The following is a 16,737-nucleotide window of genomic DNA, read 5'->3' on the forward strand; positions in this document are numbered from 1 at the left end:
GAGGATGAAAAATAGGGAGAGAGGGAGTGCGTGAATAAAATCCCTTTCAGTTCTGTTGATGCAGGTTTCACACAGGACCCTGGGACTTTAAATACCGGCTCGGAGGCTTTTTGACAGGCTGGCTTTGATATGAGCCATGCAAAGGCGTGCTCTTTTGTGTTTATTCTGGAGCTTGCCCGAAAGACAATTCAAAAGCAATCAGCAGCTGCTGTGACAGCAGCAACCTGTTGCTAAGGAATCAAATGTGATGCAAAATACAAAGCTTTCTCAGTTAGCTGCACCAGGGTGAGGGGAGTGGGAGACGGAGGCGGATGGAGTAGAGCAGAGCTGTGGCCAGCTCCGGTCAGGATTTTAACCGGGAGGGACAGGGGAAGAAATGTAGAATTGTTTTTTTTTTGTTTGTTTGTTTAAATTTTTTTAAAGAGTTTTTTGGCTTCTCAACATGTCAAGCTCAGCTTGGTTTGGGAGCGCGTGGGGGAAAGCCTTGGAGGGTGGGTCTGTGGGGCTGTGCACTCCCAGGGAAGTGCCCGATGGCACGGCCAGCCCTCGCTGCTGGGGGTCAGGAGCTCAGACGTGCCCCAGGACCCTGCCCTTGCTTAGCATCCTTTCAGCCCCACTCTTCCCCAGTCTGGAGCTGGGACTTGGCTCCTGAAGCGTTTCTGAGGAGAGCTGAGGGAAGGGCTGGGAGATGGTCAGGCAGCTCTTGGGACCAGACCCCTCCCAGGCCCCTGCCCCACGTCTCGGACCTCCATCCCCAAGTACCCACCACGCTGGACCTCTCCGGAGGCAAAAGGCTGAGGCACCTCTCTCTTATTTAAATGAAACTCAAAGTGCCTTGTTGCGCTTTAAATATGCATTTGCCCAGCTTGACCCCAGCTGCCCTTGAAATAATACTATTGTGCAACGAAGCCCTGCAGGGAATTCTCAGCCGAGCTCATTCGCCCTTTTTCACTGGAGTCAATTAAACGCAGAGTAGCTGGTGATTTAATACGTCCGGTGTCTGAGGCGGCCCCGCAGCCATACAGAGGCTGGCTCTGGCCATCCCAGGAAATGCAGATGTTTCCAAGGGCAGGAGGAACCATTGCCACCAGCTCCCCGCAACCAACCGGGGATTTTCAGCTGGGCTGAATCCCTCTTGCTCCGGTGCAGAGCACGAGACCTGCAGCGGGGCTCCTGGTGTGAGGGAATAACGGAGGCTGAGCTCATTTTTTTCTTCCTCCCTTACAATCTCCCTTTTCTTTCCGTTTCACCACCTCCTTATTTAATGTCATCGACAGTTGCGCAGAGCCATCAGCGCTGCTCGCAGCAGTGTGACCTACTTTATCGTTCCTCGCGGACTTCCTCGCTGAAATGGTGAGCTCAGAGCCCACCCAAGCCATTCAGCGCTTCTCAGCTGAATAACAAATCCAATTACGTGGAAGAAAGCCCAGCTTTCACGCTGTCGGTGCCCGGACAGCTCACTTCCCTCTCCCCGGTGCTCGCTGCACCTCCGATGGCTGCGTCCCACACAAGGACCCCTCTGTACGCCTGTGGTCCCCTCTTCCAAATGCTGGTGGGGTAAGGGTCGAAGAGGACGGATCCTGGCTATCCGACGTGTCTTTACACTCCTCCTGCCATCCCCTGGGGAGCTCAGAGATCACATCATGTGTGGTTTTGAAGTGCTGGCTGTTTCGGGAAGCGCTCCGGGGCCGTGCGGGCACAGCACAGTTTGTGCTCCTTGGAAAACTGTTGGCACTTTCAGCCGGGGCATGGTTTAGGAAGCCGCAGCGAAGTGCTGACACCCAGTCCCCACACAGCACCTGCCCCAACTGCCCTCTTCTGGGGCACCGTCTGCAGGCATCGCAGACACAGACAGGCAGGGGGACGCTTCCCAAGCCATCCCCCTCCTCTGTCCCCGCTGCTCCCCATGGGGCCGGTGCCCTCCTGGGCTCCTTGGGGTTTCCCACAGGACTCTGCTAATGACTCACTGCTCCTGCTCGGCTCTAATTACACCCCTGCCTAATTACTTTTGCCAGCTTGGCTGGAAAGATGCAGCTGGTGGGAATCGGCTCTTTCGTGAAAGAAAGAGGGGAAACAAAGAGCATCTGGAGATGCTGAGCCCTGGGAGATGCCAGGCTGCAGCAGGAGGTCGGGGGGACTGGGAAGTGCTGGCTGGAATATGTCTGCAAGGCACAGCCATGGGAGTGCAAAGGGACTTAAATGAACCCCCTCCAGAGACCCTCCTGGGCCTCAGCTCTGCCCTGCTGGGGAGCAGGAAGCCTGGCACCGTCCCTGCTGGGGACCTCCAGGATGTCCTCTAGCCAAAAGCGATGGTTGCTGTTTCTCTATAGCCTCACCGAACAAGTTATTGACCCAAAACAGGAGCCTCAGTGCAGGAAGAAGGTTCCCAGACCAGCATGGGAATGTCATGGTGAGGAGATGGGAGAGACAGAACGAGGCAAGGGACCCTTCCCTGCTGCAAAAATCAAAGCCCCTGCCATGGCAGAAATAAGAAAATGGTCTGAGGGAATCCCATTTATTTATGCTCCTTTTGATCCACATACTCCTGGTGTTCATCACACAGTCACATCCAGCACAGGGATGGGCACTGGCACCCACGGTCAGCAAGGCTTCATCCGTGCTCAGCTCTCAGCAGCTGTATCGCTCCAGCCTGCGTTATTTAACCTTGCCTGCGTAGATTAAACATTAAAAAGGTCAAGGTGACATCTCTTGTATCAGTAGCTAGTGTCAAATATTAGCCTCCCCTTAATTTAAACTTGTTCCAGCCCTAAACAAATCAACACGTTGCAGCGTTTAACCTCCCTCTAACTAATTCACAAACCCAGGTGCCTTCTATGGAAAAGCCAACTCATCCCTTCGCCATTCACCTTGCAGCTGATCACAAGGCAGCTCGCTCACTGAACTAATTAGGGTTTTGCCTTGCCTTCTCTTAATAAAGCCTCTGTGAATGACAAGCCTGTCTGCAAGCCCCAGCCCAGCTTACACCCGTGTCCTCCCGGACCTCCGATTTCTCACTGTGGAGCCAGCACCAGGACAGAACTCAGCAAGGGCAGCAAAGGGGGAAAAGGTGGATGATGCCAAATAAAGAGGTGGCAGTAAACCATATTTCTGTCCCATGGCTATCAAAGTGCTTTTTTTTGAAGCCCTCCCAAAGTGTAAGGAGCCCTTCCAGGTGGAAGCACCGGTGGCAACGCAGCCATGTGCAGATGACCCACGATGTGGCCACGCAGGGGTCTGGTGGGCTTTTGCTCTACCCTTGCGCGCTATGGGGCTGGGCAAGCCCACGGGAACTGGGATGCTCAGACACACCTCACTGCTGCTTTGGGATCATCTAAAATAGGTGACCCATGTGGCTTGCGGAGAACATCAGTCCCATCACCTTAGCCATACTGTAATGGCTCGGAGCATGGACAAGGGGTGAAATTGCGGACAGCTGGCTTGGGCTGTTCAAATTGCCACACGTAGGTGGCCGGGAGAGGCGGGAGCCTCCATCCCCTGCTCTGCAGAGGCAGTTTGCCTCCTCCTGTGAGCGATGCCCGTGGTATAGCAGCAGCCTGGTACAGCAGTGCTGCTGCATTTACCGCAATGCAAGGGTTTGGGATAACGCCTTCCCTGAGGAAGGGCCCATGCCCCCGCAGCACCCCATGCTCCCCAGAGGCAGTTTCTGGGGGCACCCAACGCGTGGAGCAGAGAGGGCCCATAGGAGAAAGCTCTCTTTAAACACCATCATGGTGGCGAAAGCATTTATTTGCTTTGGTAAATGGGTGAGCGGGGATGAATGGGAACGCCAATAAAATGAGGAGCGGTGAACAGCCACGGAGATACAGGAGCCCTTTCATCTCCCGCCCCACGCCCAGGGAGCTGCCCGTCTCCAGCGAGTGCTTCGTGACAGCGGGCACGCTCGGGGTCACTGACACGGTGCAGGTTTTAAAACCAGCGTGTGACACTGACGGGAGGTGGAGGGAAAAACACGCGCAGCACACTGCTGGGAAATGGGGCACTGCAGGGGCGCTGGCATTTGCTAGCTCCTGGTAAGAAACAGCCCAGCACCACCCAGAGTGCTCATAGCAAAGCCCTGAAGGCTTTGCTCAGTGTATCTCATCTCCTCAAGCATCCCCTTTCCTGCTGCAGCATTTCTGCTGGGCCTCCTCCGCCAGGGGAAGGGGAAATATCTGAAGAACAACGCATCAGTCCCGCCTCCACCCCCCCAGTGTGATGGAGCATCTCCAGTTCTCAGCCAGATGAGATAAAACCTCCTGGAACCTGAGCTGTCCAGGTTTCGGTAGGACACGCAGCAGTTTCAGTGGGTGACAGGAACTGTACGCCGTCAGATAGCGCACGCAGCCACCAGACTGCCATTTATCTCAGTGCTAGGAGCCTGCTTTGGAGCTGAAGTGGCTGAGATAATGGCTGTTACACTTCCTCCTCTCGTAAAAAGGATGAAAAGCCCTCTGTGGGGGAGAAAACCAGGAGCTGAATGCCCTCATGGCCACATGCCCTTCAGCAAAATGTAAATCTTCTAAGAGAAGGAAAGTAAGTTAAAGAGTGCAATGGGTGCCCGCTGGAACCCCAGTGATAAAAGCAATGCAAACATTTGATTGCAGGCAGGGTGACATCTATCCCTTCACCCTCGATGCGACAAAGTCAACAGCAGAAATACCAAAGGTGTGGAAATGAATCGGGCAGAAAACTCAGACTTAAAATCAAATTTATTTAGAGGAAAAATGACTTTACAAGAGGTTGATGCTGATAACTAAAAAGGAAGATAAATAAAAGCTTGTTACAAACCCTAATGGTTTCTGGCAAGTTACAGAAAAACTGAAGAATTTTACAGTCAATAACCTGCTCACTTTTTACATAATTACAAATTAACATACAGCAATTAGGTTTTACCCTCTTTTTAAAAAAATCTTTTTTTTTTCAACTTTTTTTTTTCCAACTTTTTTTTTTATGGGTTCAACATGAAAATGCAAAGCATTATTTATTTGTTTTTTTTTTTTTTAAGAAACAAACCGAAGGCAGAGGTATATCAGGTTATTATAATACACCTCCTCACTGGGAATTACTCAAGTGCATTCCGTATTAGTACAAAATAAACACCAGGCTAAACTTTAACCATAGGCGAACTGAACTGGACATAAAGAGTTTTCTGAGTCAGTGTTTACTATCAATAAAGAAAATAGTAAAATACTTTAGAGCATGGAAATGATCGATACCTATAGACAGCTTAAATACATACAAAGCTCACAGCTGTATGCAAAGCAGTGGATGTCATCCTGTCCCCCCCTCCCCCCAAGCGATGGAAGCAGAATATATTTGGGCAAAGCATCAGTGTCAGTGAAATGCACGTGGAAAGAAAAGGGCACCGAGCCCTCAAAATGCAGGTGGGAAGGGAGCCAGCGTTATGCTTCCCATGACTCGAGAGCAAGAGGTGTATGAGATTTGGCCAGTTCAGCTTGCCTACCTTTAAAACTTAGCTGCGTCAACAGATCAAGAATGGATCGTGGCTGATTGCTGCCCCTTCTGACAAACGAAGCAAGAGTCAGGAGCAGTAGGGGAAGTTTTCTTTCTTAATATTATTTTAAAGGGTGCCTTAAATTATGTTAAATTCCCAAACCTGGCCAGCAGGCAGAATAATTTCCAGAGTTCTGGTTAACAAGGAATGTTTTGTGGGATTTAAGCAGATACTCTCTCTTGTGCCCCCTGCCCAGTCCTCCCTTGGTCCGTGCTACAGACAGCCTACATCAATCACTTCCTTGGCATTTGGCACCTGATGAACCTCTTCTGACCCGGTGAGATTTGGAAGGACTGGATTTGGGTGTTTGAGCAACAGCTCTGCGATACCCTAATGCAGCAAGGAAGGCGCAAGGATGATTGGACTCTACAGGTGCTCTCGCCTTTGAAAGGCAGTAGGAATCCGCTCCAGCTAATGGCATCGCTGTGCTTCGCAGCAGTGGTCAAACTCCAGGGGTGAAGAGAAGGAAGGTGCTGGTGGTGGCGTGGGCTCTCCCAGGGGGCTACACCAGGCCACCAGAAGCCAGTCGCTCTGGTCCTGCCCCTGCCTGCTCTCCTAAATGCCCTGCTGGGAGGTGGGAAGGCCTGGAGGGCTTTGTGAGTAAATGACTGCTGGGTTCTCCCCATGGGGAAAGGGCTCATCCTGCCTGCAGTGGGACTGGAGTTGTATCCGTGCCCACTTTGGTCTAAAACTAATACAAAATGCTCGCCCCTCCCTCCCCTCCCGGGGTAACGCCAAGCCAGCCCAGGAACTTGCCTACCTGCAGCTCGGACTTCCCTGGGGATGCGGAGTGGGGGCAATTACACAGCTGATTGTCTCCACGTAACCAAAATGAAAAGTGACTTGACCAGTTCCATTTAAAGTGCTTTAAGGCATCACACTGACCTAAGAGCTACATGCTGAGATGATCACGTCGCTTAAAGGAAGCTAAGGCCAACCCCACGCAACTCCACCGAGGCTCACACCCTTTGCTACGGCTGCTCCCTAACCTCCGGGGTCCCCTGGCACTCCCAGCTCACACTGACCGCTTGGTACTTCATCTGAGACGTTCTGGAACCTGTTCTTGTCCCGGCAAACCCATGAAGGAATTACAGGGTTTGGGTTCTCTGAGTGGGATCAAGGGACCAGCTCTGGGAACGAGACACGGCGTGAGGAAATGATACGCTTTCAACAACTGTAGGATGGATGCCAAGTGTGGAACCGAAGCAAATGCACTTGTAAGGCCAGGAAAAGGAAAGGCTTTGGTGTTGCAAAACTGGGACCGCGGCCTAGCAGACAACCTTAGGCAACCTGCAGGGATCAGAGTGGGAATCTGACTTGGGAAACCGATGCCAAGCCTTTCCAAAGAAAACCTGAGAGGGAAGAAAGAAAAGGCTAAGGAGATAAAAACAAGCCCTCACCTTCCTAAAGGTGAAAGAAGGAGGAAGCAGTGTGGGAGTAAAGGCTTCATTCCAAAACCAGTGAATCATACAGCGATGTACATCCTCGAGGGACAAAGGCCTGCCCACCAGAATTGAAGACACAAACAGCTTTGATATGCAATATTTCCCATCAGTATGTTCTGATTCAAGCCTGTGGTTTCCAACAAGGAACCATGGGGACCTTAGGAGATCATATAGCAAATATTATTTTCACTGGATGCTCATTTTGGTTTGCACAGGTCAGAAGAGATGGTCATAGCAGGCAGAGACTTGGCCCTGCGTGTCCCTGTTCATGCTCTTCTCAGAGCCAAGGGACGTGCCCCTGCACTGCGACTTCAGGATGTGCTGGGGAAAGGACAGTGGGAAGAAAAGAAAAGCTCATAGTGGCAAAGGCTGTAACAGACTCTGGGGAACGTTCAGAAGTACCAGGGACCTGATCTCTGTTTATACAACAGAGGATGAGCCATGCACTGGTTTGGTTTCCAAAAATTTCAGCTTGGCACATGCATTTGCACAGACACACGAATAGCGGGACAGAAGTCGTCCGGTTACGCGGGTGCTCTTCTTGTTGAGAAGAAACCACCGCAACGCCAGCGCGTGGCTCCCTCCTGGTCGAGAAGAGCTGCCTGGATCTGCCCGGACATCGACCGGAGCCTCGCATCACCGCAGGAGGCTGTGCTTTGCTCTCCCTTTGCCTCCAAGAAGCAAACCTAAGGAAAATATTTAGACAAGGGAACTAACTGATAGGAGGAGTCCTGTCTGAAGTCACCGCTTCTCTTTCCAGACTTTTCTGGCCCAAAGATGTTCTGCCTTAAAGAAAGCTCTCAGTTGAAATTGTGTAACTCTGGACGTGGCATAGGCTGCTAAGCAGCACTGCCCAAACCCTGTTTTTATAGGAACCAGGGAGATATTGGGTTTACCAATCTCTTGGTAAGGAAACAATAATAAAACAAAACAAAAAAACAACCCACCAACCAAACCAAACAAAAAAAGGGAAGAAGAAAAAAAAACCAAACAAACCACCCTCCCCAAACAAAAGCAAAATTAAAAAAAATAAAAAATAAAACCAAGTAAACTTCTTTTAAAAAAAGAACTCTTTCAAATAAACAGAAAGATAAATATTTTTGCAAGCCCTGCTTGCAAGTAAGAACAAGCACCAAATAACATTAAAAAAGCAAAATAAAAATAAATCAATAAATCTCAACCCTTTTTCCTTTCTTCCTTTTTTTTTTTCCTTTTTTTTTTCATCTTAATAGTTTAGAGAGCTTCAAAAGCAAGCAGGCGGCTTAGGATTCCTGCACTGACCAAGACAGACCAGTCTAAGCATCCACCTCACCATCGACACTGCCGATACTCATTAGCACTGAACTCTGAAAATTGCTGCGTGTTACTAGCTTGTGAGAAGCTAAAGAGCAAGTTGAAATCAAACAATAGTGCAACTAAAGAATTATTATTTTTCTTTAAAGAAAAACTAGTAGGAAAGGAAATGCACTTGACAGCTTTGAACTCTGAGCAAACCCTTGAATCATTTTGAAGCTGATCGAGTCTAATAACCATTTACAAATCCACCAGGCTGATTCCCCTGAGAGGGTTTGGAAGAACAATAATTTTGGGGAAAAAAAAATTGGCTTGCTGCATTTCTCTTCCCCTGCTGGATACATCACTGTACTCCCCAGCTGTATAAACAGCTCTCAGTCGGCACATCGAGAGCCATCCTTGAACCTTCCCCTTCTGCTGATGGTGACACAGACATGGACTCGTCCACCACAGACCACACAGCAACAGAAACGGACCTGGAAAAGGCACACTGGGCCTTTGGACCCATCACACAATGTTTTTGTTCACCAGAATATATTTTTCTCCCCAGAAATAGTTAGTAAGTGCACGGTATCGTACAGGCAGAGGAACTAAGAGCTGCCTCTTCAGAGTTCACTCTGCTCACAGCACTCAGCCCCCTGACCTGTGACATCTCACTGAAGTGCTCCGAAATTGTTGTCGTTCTGCCTTAGAAACAAGCCGGAGAAGCTGACAAAATCCAGAGAAACATAAGCCTCGTGGTAATGTAAAGAGCAGGGGAAGAAAAATACAAATAACAGAACAAAGGTCCCTAAAAGTAGACTTCCAGCCATCTCTCCAGTAAGTCATCAGGCTTGTAATGAAGGGATGTCAAATACAACTGGAGAAATATATCCCAGCAAAACAAATAAACCATTACGTAGGAGATGGGAAGCAGTAGCTCAAAGAGACTGCTTAAAAAAAGTTTCTTAGAGTTGTTCCCACTTGACCACTACCTGCTCTGGCTTCCCGGGGTTGCCTTACAAGCCTCCCAAATTTCTCTTTTCTGCATTGTTTTAAATACACCCAAAGATGTTCTACTTGATTCTGGAAACAGTGTGACATTTAACTCCTCTGCCCCATAGAAAGCTCTTGGAAAAACCTCCAATTTTATTTGTTCCTTGAATTTTCATTTTGCACACTGTAACTGCTCCCTGGTGTGCGGTACCTTTCTGAAACCCAACAGTCCATTCCATGAGCACAAGAGGGGCGTGCGAGCCCATGGTGTTACAGTTGGAGCAGTAAGGGCGAGATATTTAATATCTGCACGCTCCCTGAAAGTCATCATCCATCCCCACGGGCCGAGCTAAGCTTGGCTGAACAGACTGTGAGCACATCCCAGTGGAAACACAGATACAGAGATGGATATGTACAGTATCTCTATATATGCCAGTGTGTACGCACCATTTGTGAAGTCCCAATCTTTTGCTAAATGCTTGGTTTTGGTTACCTTCCCCAGAAAAGGGGAATTTGAAGGCACAGACCCCTTAAGGCTATGTTCTCCCGTCCTTCAGCAGTGTGAACAGACAGAAACCATCCAGCCCAATCCATTGGAAGCGAGGTTTGCACAAGGAGATGGTACCACTTGCCATGCGGTCAGCCTCTGCAACGTGAGGTCATGCAAAACCGAGGAGAGAGGCCCTTTCCTACCACATATAAACTTTCATAACCTGTTTTATTCAAAACCTCCAGATGCTTGTCAGATGCAGGCACGAGCAGCGTGCTGTGGAGTAGGCAGGGAGATGTCCACTGTACCAAAGCTGCGAGTGACCAGTGGTGCCATCCGCGCTCAGCAGAAGATCTCCTCGCCCTCTGGAGGTGCTTCTGATGAGTGAGAATCTGTGGAAAAAGAAAACAGGTGGGATTCACTATGGGAATACAGCAGTACGGCAGGCAGAGCAGGACTCCAGACACGGGGGAGCCCTGCTCTCTGCCCAATCCACTAGGGGCCTTGAAAGGTGTCCAGTTCCCAAGGAACTATCGTGAAATTACAGCCTGGAATTGTTAAATGTTCCCAGGCACAAGTTGGAAAACTTGTGTGAGTTAACATGGATCAGCTGGTCATCTCAGAGTGTGAGATCAAGCTGCATGTGGGCAAGAAGTTTCGGGTGCAGAACTGAGTCCTAAGGGGACTGCCAGGGGAAAAAAAAAAAAAAAAAAAACACAACTTTTTATTTTCAGATCAAGAGACATGGTAGACCAGCTCAGGGGAAGGGAGAGTTCACGAGAATGTTTGCAGGTATCGCTTACAAACTGTAAGAGAGCTAAAACTGTCAGCAATGCTGGAGGGGCTGCAACAGCCAGGAACATCCCAGCAGCAGCTTCTGAAAGCACATGCACTGAAGCAGGACATTCTCCTCCTAGAAGCAGAGCAAGCTGAAAAATACAGGGAAGATCTCATTTGTGGAATCTGCTCAGAACAGGACAAGGAAGGGAAGGAAAAGGGAGCCAAGCATGTCCCTCTAACAACCCCAGGGGCTGCAGAGCAGGCAGAAAAGCCCATAGAGATCACTTTAAGCTGAGAATTCACTCATCACATCTGACCTTCTCCATCCCTCACTGTTACCATCTCTGCTTAGGCGAGATGGCCTCCAGAAGTTCTCTGGCAGGAGGGAAGTGCCCGCTCAATGACCCTGAAAACACATCTGTGACCTCCTGGCACTCACCAGTTTGTTGGGAGCGATGTCCTCTGCCCTTTTTCTTCTTTTCCTTTTTCTCCTTTGGTTTGGATAAACTGAAGAGCCGGGTAGGCATCTGGGGCTGTTCCTCAGCTGCCTTGTTAGTCTGGTTTGTTGTGCTAAGCAAATGGAAAGTGCTTTTCTCTTTGTGTGTCCTTGAAAGACTGTTCCTTTTGGGGGAGACAGACAGTTCTGCATCAAAGTGCCCTTGTTTAGGAAGGGAAGGGCTCTTTTGCTTGGAGAAGTCTTCAATGCTGGACTGGGAGGAGACTCTTGCAAGTTTCTCATGTGTATTTGACACCTATAAAAGAAAAGAAACGAGTTTCACTGGGGTATGAAAGAAGCTAGCAGAGAGTCCAGATAGGAGAGGTATTTCTGAAAACACAGCTTGCTCTTGTGAACATCCAGCCCATACACCACCTAACACGCAAAGCCGTAAGAGAAGAAGCCCTTCCTGCTTAAGACGAAGAAATGATGCATACGAAGAGTAACGCTCCGGTATCTTTTGTTCCTACGTGTACTATGCTATGCGTCAACAAGCCAAGGGCAAACATTCTCTAAGATCTCCACACCGAGACTCACCCGGCGTTTTTCGCGCGCACAGACGGTGGCAGGAGGCCAAGGGGGAGCGTGCCTCTCCAGGCAGGGAACGCCAGCGCGCAGCACCGGCGAGGCGTGTGGCGAAGGAAGCCTTCCCAAGCAAAAGATGAAAGCAAAACGTTTTCCTGATTTTTTCTAACGTCTGTCTCAGGGTATAATTGAGCCCTCGCATTCAAAGGGAAGATCAAAACAACAGCTCCACAAAGCCTCACCAAACCCGCTATTAATAGCTCTGAACTGTCAGCGAGATGCCCGCCTCGAGAAGGTGCTTCCTTTCCTTGATCTGCCAGGCCTCAGTGATTTTACCTCTCGGCCTTTCCCACAGCATCTGTGCCCCCAGCACGCCTCCGTACGCCTGATGCTGAGGCAGCCTCGCCGCGTGCTCGGGGAGCTTCTGGCCTGATCTGGGTGGGGTGGGAGGGAGCAGGCGCTCCCCCGGTGATTTGCTTTTCAGAGCTCACTGCTGAGCTCCGCAATTAGTCCATTCAGGCACCCAAAATCATTTCCATTCCGCAATCCAGCGTTTGCAAACTAATTTCGCTACAGCTCTAAGCAAATTGCATTCAAAATTAGCAAGTTATAAACAAACAAACGATCAACAGCAGGCTCAAGGTTCAAATGCAGCCTGTGTTTTGCAAACTGATGCGTGCTTTCCTCTGTCAGATTGCTGCACGGTAATAAAAAGCGAACCCCGTGCTAAAAAATGCACAGTACGGAACAGGATTTGTGCCTGAGCTTTTCTTTTTCGTGCTGGGCAGTCAGATACCAGAAGCCTCTCGGCACCAGAGCAAGCGACCTTTGCTTGCTGGGTCATGTCCAGACTGCAAATGCCTGGTCTTTTTAGCACAGGGACAATGTCCATCTCTCTGCTAGATACCTGGAACACTTTTGGACTGACATAAGCACACAAACTGCAAACAACGAGGCCTTGCCGTGCAGTTACCAGTCCTCCACAGGGCCATGCGACTGGCTTCCGAGGCAGCCGTAGGGTGCAGGTGGGCAGCAACGCGTGGGCTGTTTCTGAGAACGAACTCTCACCTGCCTCAACGCTGCACAAAGCCAAACCCACGGGGGGCGAATGTGAAAGGCTACACCTTGCATGCCCCAGTGCATCTTCCCCGGGCGCCAGTCACCTCCCTGCCGCCGTCTGCCAACCAGCGGCACCAGGATGCGGGCAGAGCTCAGCGGCAATACCTTGGCAAAACACAGCCCTGCCCATTGTGTGCAAGGAAAGAGCCAGTTTTAAACGTCAGGCCCCATGTATCCAGGTCTGGGTTGGAGCCAGGCTATTGCTACTGCGGGGCAGGCAGGGAGCTCCCTGCAGAGCGCAGCTCCCCCAGAAGCCTGCCTGTTGGCAGCATTTACCTGGTTGTGGTCCGTCTCCAACCACATTTGAGGTAATCGCTCCATGTCTCTCTTGAACTGCGCCTTTTCCCTCTCCAGCTGCTTCTGAGCCGTACGAAGCCTCTCCAGGTCGAGCTGGTAGGAGGCTTTCTTCACCTGCAGCTCCTCCCGCTCCCGCTCGAGGTCCTGCCGCCCTCTCTGGACCTGCTCCTCCCGCTGGGCCAGCTGGGCCTCCTGCTCCGTCAGCTGGTTCTCCCGTGCTTCCCACTCCTTCTCTCTCCTCCGCCTCTCCTCCTGGTGCTGCGCCTGCTGCTTCTTCAGGTTGGCGAGCTCCTGGCGCTGCTTCTCCAGGTTGCGCTGCTTCTCCTGCTCCAGCAGCGAGGTCGGGCGGAAGAAGCTTCGGGTTAGGGCCCTCTCGCTCAGGGCCAGCTTCTGGTCCTCGATGTAAGTGTCTTGCTGCAGGACGACACCCTAGGAGGGAAGGAGGGAGACATGACTGCAGTGCCCTTTCCACGCTGAGCAGCTCATGGTGCTGCTGAACTGTGTCTTTCTCCACCACATTCCCTGCTCAGCACTGCCAATGGGCTGCTGGAGGATGCTGCGGTGGCAGCTTTGCTGGTCGAGATCTAAACCTCCCCTGGCAGCTTCCCAAATTCAGGTGAGCACCGGTTTGCCTGGGAGCAGCTAATTCCTACTGCTGTGCCAGGAGGCTGAACGCGAGCCGACTGCAGGGTATTTGGCCCCGCATGGATGTGAAAGGAGAAGGGGAAGGAGAGACGGGGGTGAAGCACAAGTCACTGTTACTGCCTGGTGTGATGCAGTTTGGGCACATGGCATGCAGAAGCGGGATGAGCGGCCAGCCTACCTGCAAAGCACTGAGCAGCTTATGGAGGCTGGTAATGCTTTGGAGAACCTGCTGCAAGAAAACAGAAGCGTTGCTATTAGACCCATTTGGTGCCAGGGCACGAGTAAAGCACCCTCCTTTTCCACCGTGACCCACTGGTGAGCCTGACAAGCTGCATGGCTGTCCCTCTACACCCTCGTTTTTCTCACTCTTCACTTGCAACGACTGTATCATCCCCTGGTACACAGCCTGGCCCCAAATGTACCCCCTTGGGCACCTCTCAGAGGAGCCTGGCATTACAGTCCTCACTGGCCTAGACATCAGCCCAGCACACGGTCACTGAACAACCCAGCTACGGGGAAGGAACGTGCAGAAACACTGCACAGACCTCACGGGATCTCCTGGCTTGTCTCTTGTGAACCACTTCCCACAGCATTAGCAAACAGAGGAATTGGGATGAAACCTGGGCGTTTGCTTTGAAATTTCAAGGAAATAACTTCCAGGAGTGGACAAAGAAAAAAATCTTAAAATGAATGCGTGCTTTTTGCCCTCTTCCACCCCAGCTGACCTGTACAAGTCCCCCTGTCAATAGACAAGAAAACCGTGCTACGCAGCAGACACACAGATAAACACGAACGCATTGTGCATCACCACAGAGCCAAGAGCAAGCCACTTTGGAGTGATGCCCTATCCCAAAATATATTTTCAGGCCAGCTAAAATATTCTCTGAATCTCATATATCCACCAGTTACTTTTAAGAAGAAAAAAACACAGCAGTGTTTGCAATAGTGGTGTGATAGCCAGTGCTAAGAGAACAGCTTCTCATTCTGCCTTTAATGCTAATTGGGAGTTATGAATGTGTATCAAAGGGAGAATAGAAATCTAATTGCCCCAATTCACTGCACCTGCAACATAAAATTAAACTGCCTCTGTCTGCAGATGCACAATAAATACAGTCCTGCGCATCCTAGTGGTAATTAACCCTTGATGCCTATAATCAGCACATACCATCCTGCTGGCAAGCAGATGACAATCAGCAAATTCCCTGTCTGAACATCCAAGGTTAAACAAATAAATGACACAGTGGGTTCTGCTTAATGTATTTAAACGTCTACATGCGCTTCAGCTAAATAATGTATTTTCTTCTGCATTATCACCTATTGAGACAAATTCACTTGTCACTTAAATGAAGGAAGCAGATGAGCAACCGAATCAATTCTTACCTCGTTATTCCTTTTCAGCATGAACATCAGATTAGCATTTCCACCCTATGAAAAGATCACACAGACTTAATATGAGGACAAATGAGAAATCACAGCAAATGTGTTCTGAAGCTGAACTAATGACAGACACATTAAACACCCCCCACTCCCCACCTCCCTGTTTCATTCTGGGACAATTCGTATATGTTTTTTAGGCAAGTTAAAATCATATCACATCAAATGTTAATTAGGTATCATTTTGGAGTTACACGATGAATCAATCCACAGCAAGAATAGGTGCAAGGTTATACCTGACCTTGTCATTTCAATAATGATGCATAATTAAACACATGCTTTGGCTGATCTGCAGACAGATGGTAGATAACCTCTGCCACAAAGGAATACTACTGATCTGAAATGGTTTTCAAGTCAGGATTTTAGCTACAGTGAACCATTTTTAACTCCATACATCCAATTTTATTTTAACTTATTAGGATGCATCTAGTTGCCAAGAAATTCAGGCATTTTTCAAGACTTGAATTGTCACCGTCTTGAACTCAGAGTGGTAGCAGACAGATAAACCAAGTGATACCTTCTTTAAAATGCTGTCCGACTCTGTTCTCCGAAGGTCCTGAGCATCGTCACCTTCATCCTTCACTCCACCTAAAGGAAGAAGCCAGCATTGAAACTGGTTATTCAGCATTTTAAGCCACAGATGAACTTGCTAGTGTCTGAGAAATTTAATACAGGGAACTGAGATGTTTCACAACAGGGGCCAGAGAGCTCTTCACACTTTAACTAAATGCATTTGCTCCCTCCATATACAGAACCTGCCAGTTCCACCAGAAAAGGGGGATCTGAATTCAGAGGAGGACTGACATTGGTTTCAAACAATGTGCTGATGACACACCTTTAGCTTGTGCTCTGTCTAGCCCCCAGACTGTTTTCTACTCCAAAAGAACATTAGCTGAGAAGTTATGAGGCAGAATAAGAGCAGATGGAGAAAAATAACAATACGATCTCAGGGTATATTATTGCAGATACAGTTTCAATGCCTCTCTGTCCAAATGCAATTTACAGCTGGGTTAGACTGCTGTGCAATACTGGTGTGTAATTTTATGCTAACAGTTTTTCTACAGCCTTGGTTATCAGAAACCTTTATCTTCAAAGGGACACTGGACTTCTCTTTCTGGCTTCTCCCTGCATGGCTCACATCAGTGTTCCCAAGCAGGACTGACCTGACTTGTGGGGCCAAGAGAGATGCAGCCCTCCACCTTCTGTGCCCAAGAACACGTTCTTTCTGCTCGCAGCGTGTGAAGAAGTCACAAAGCTCTTTGGTCCTCTAGCTCTTGCCAAGACCACACTCCCTCTGCCAGCTGAGATGCAGCCCATGGGGAAATTCCTTGCTTGCACTGGTAACCCCCCTACCTCTTCTCTTCTAATGATAAAGGACTTGACTTACACCTGTATTTGCAGCAGCATGAAGGACACAGCACCTATTGCAAAGGCCCTCTCCCCCCGCCACCCTCCAGGCAGGCTTTGCTATTAAAGGCTGACCCTCACATCCTCCTAACAGACCTTCTCTCCTGCGCCACGTCCTGGGACCTTCCACCTCTCTGCAGGAGGACACACCTCCCTTCTGTTTTGCTGGAGGGGAGAACGAAGGGGAGTCTGGTTATAAGCCTTGCCCAAGGTTGCACAGGTTGTGAACAGAAGAACTGGAGATGAAAGCCAGGTTTCATGCCTCCTGGCCCACAGCTGAACAAACACGCCCTGCTTTCTTTTCCCCAAATCTCCC

At 49.6% G+C, this 16,737-nt stretch overlaps 1 protein-coding gene across 8 annotated transcripts in view; it reads right to left on the reverse strand.

Moving 5' to 3' along the window:
* Nucleotides 1–4,691: 4,691 nt before the first annotated feature.
* The window catches only part of AKAP13 (A-kinase anchoring protein 13), a 216,860-nt gene continuing 204,814 nt past the window's right edge, over nt 4,692–16,737 (reverse strand). For 3 of the 8 annotated variants that reach the window (XM_080607070.1, XM_080607073.1, XM_080607069.1), the window contains 7 exons: nt 16,518–16,586; nt 15,532–15,602; nt 14,961–15,005; nt 13,759–13,809; nt 12,915–13,364; nt 10,938–11,250; nt 4,692–10,110 (listed from right to left, as the gene is read on the reverse strand). In XM_080607070.1, the coding sequence (XP_080463196.1) occupies nt 10,061–10,110; nt 10,938–11,250; nt 12,915–13,364; nt 13,759–13,809; nt 14,961–15,005; nt 15,532–15,602; nt 16,518–16,586 (1,049 nt within the window). In that variant the 3' untranslated portion in view covers nt 4,692–10,060. The remainder of the gene's footprint in view (nt 10,111–10,937; nt 11,251–12,914; nt 13,365–13,758; nt 13,810–14,960; nt 15,006–15,531; nt 15,603–16,517; nt 16,587–16,737) is intronic. The other 5 variants (XM_080607071.1, XM_080607075.1, XM_080607074.1 and 2 more) reach the window with 5 other exon arrangements.

Source organism: Anser brachyrhynchus (assembly GCF_964034855.1).
Source record: "Anser brachyrhynchus genome assembly, chromosome: 11".
In the NCBI taxonomy this organism is placed as follows: domain Eukaryota; kingdom Metazoa; phylum Chordata; class Aves; order Anseriformes; family Anatidae; genus Anser; species Anser brachyrhynchus.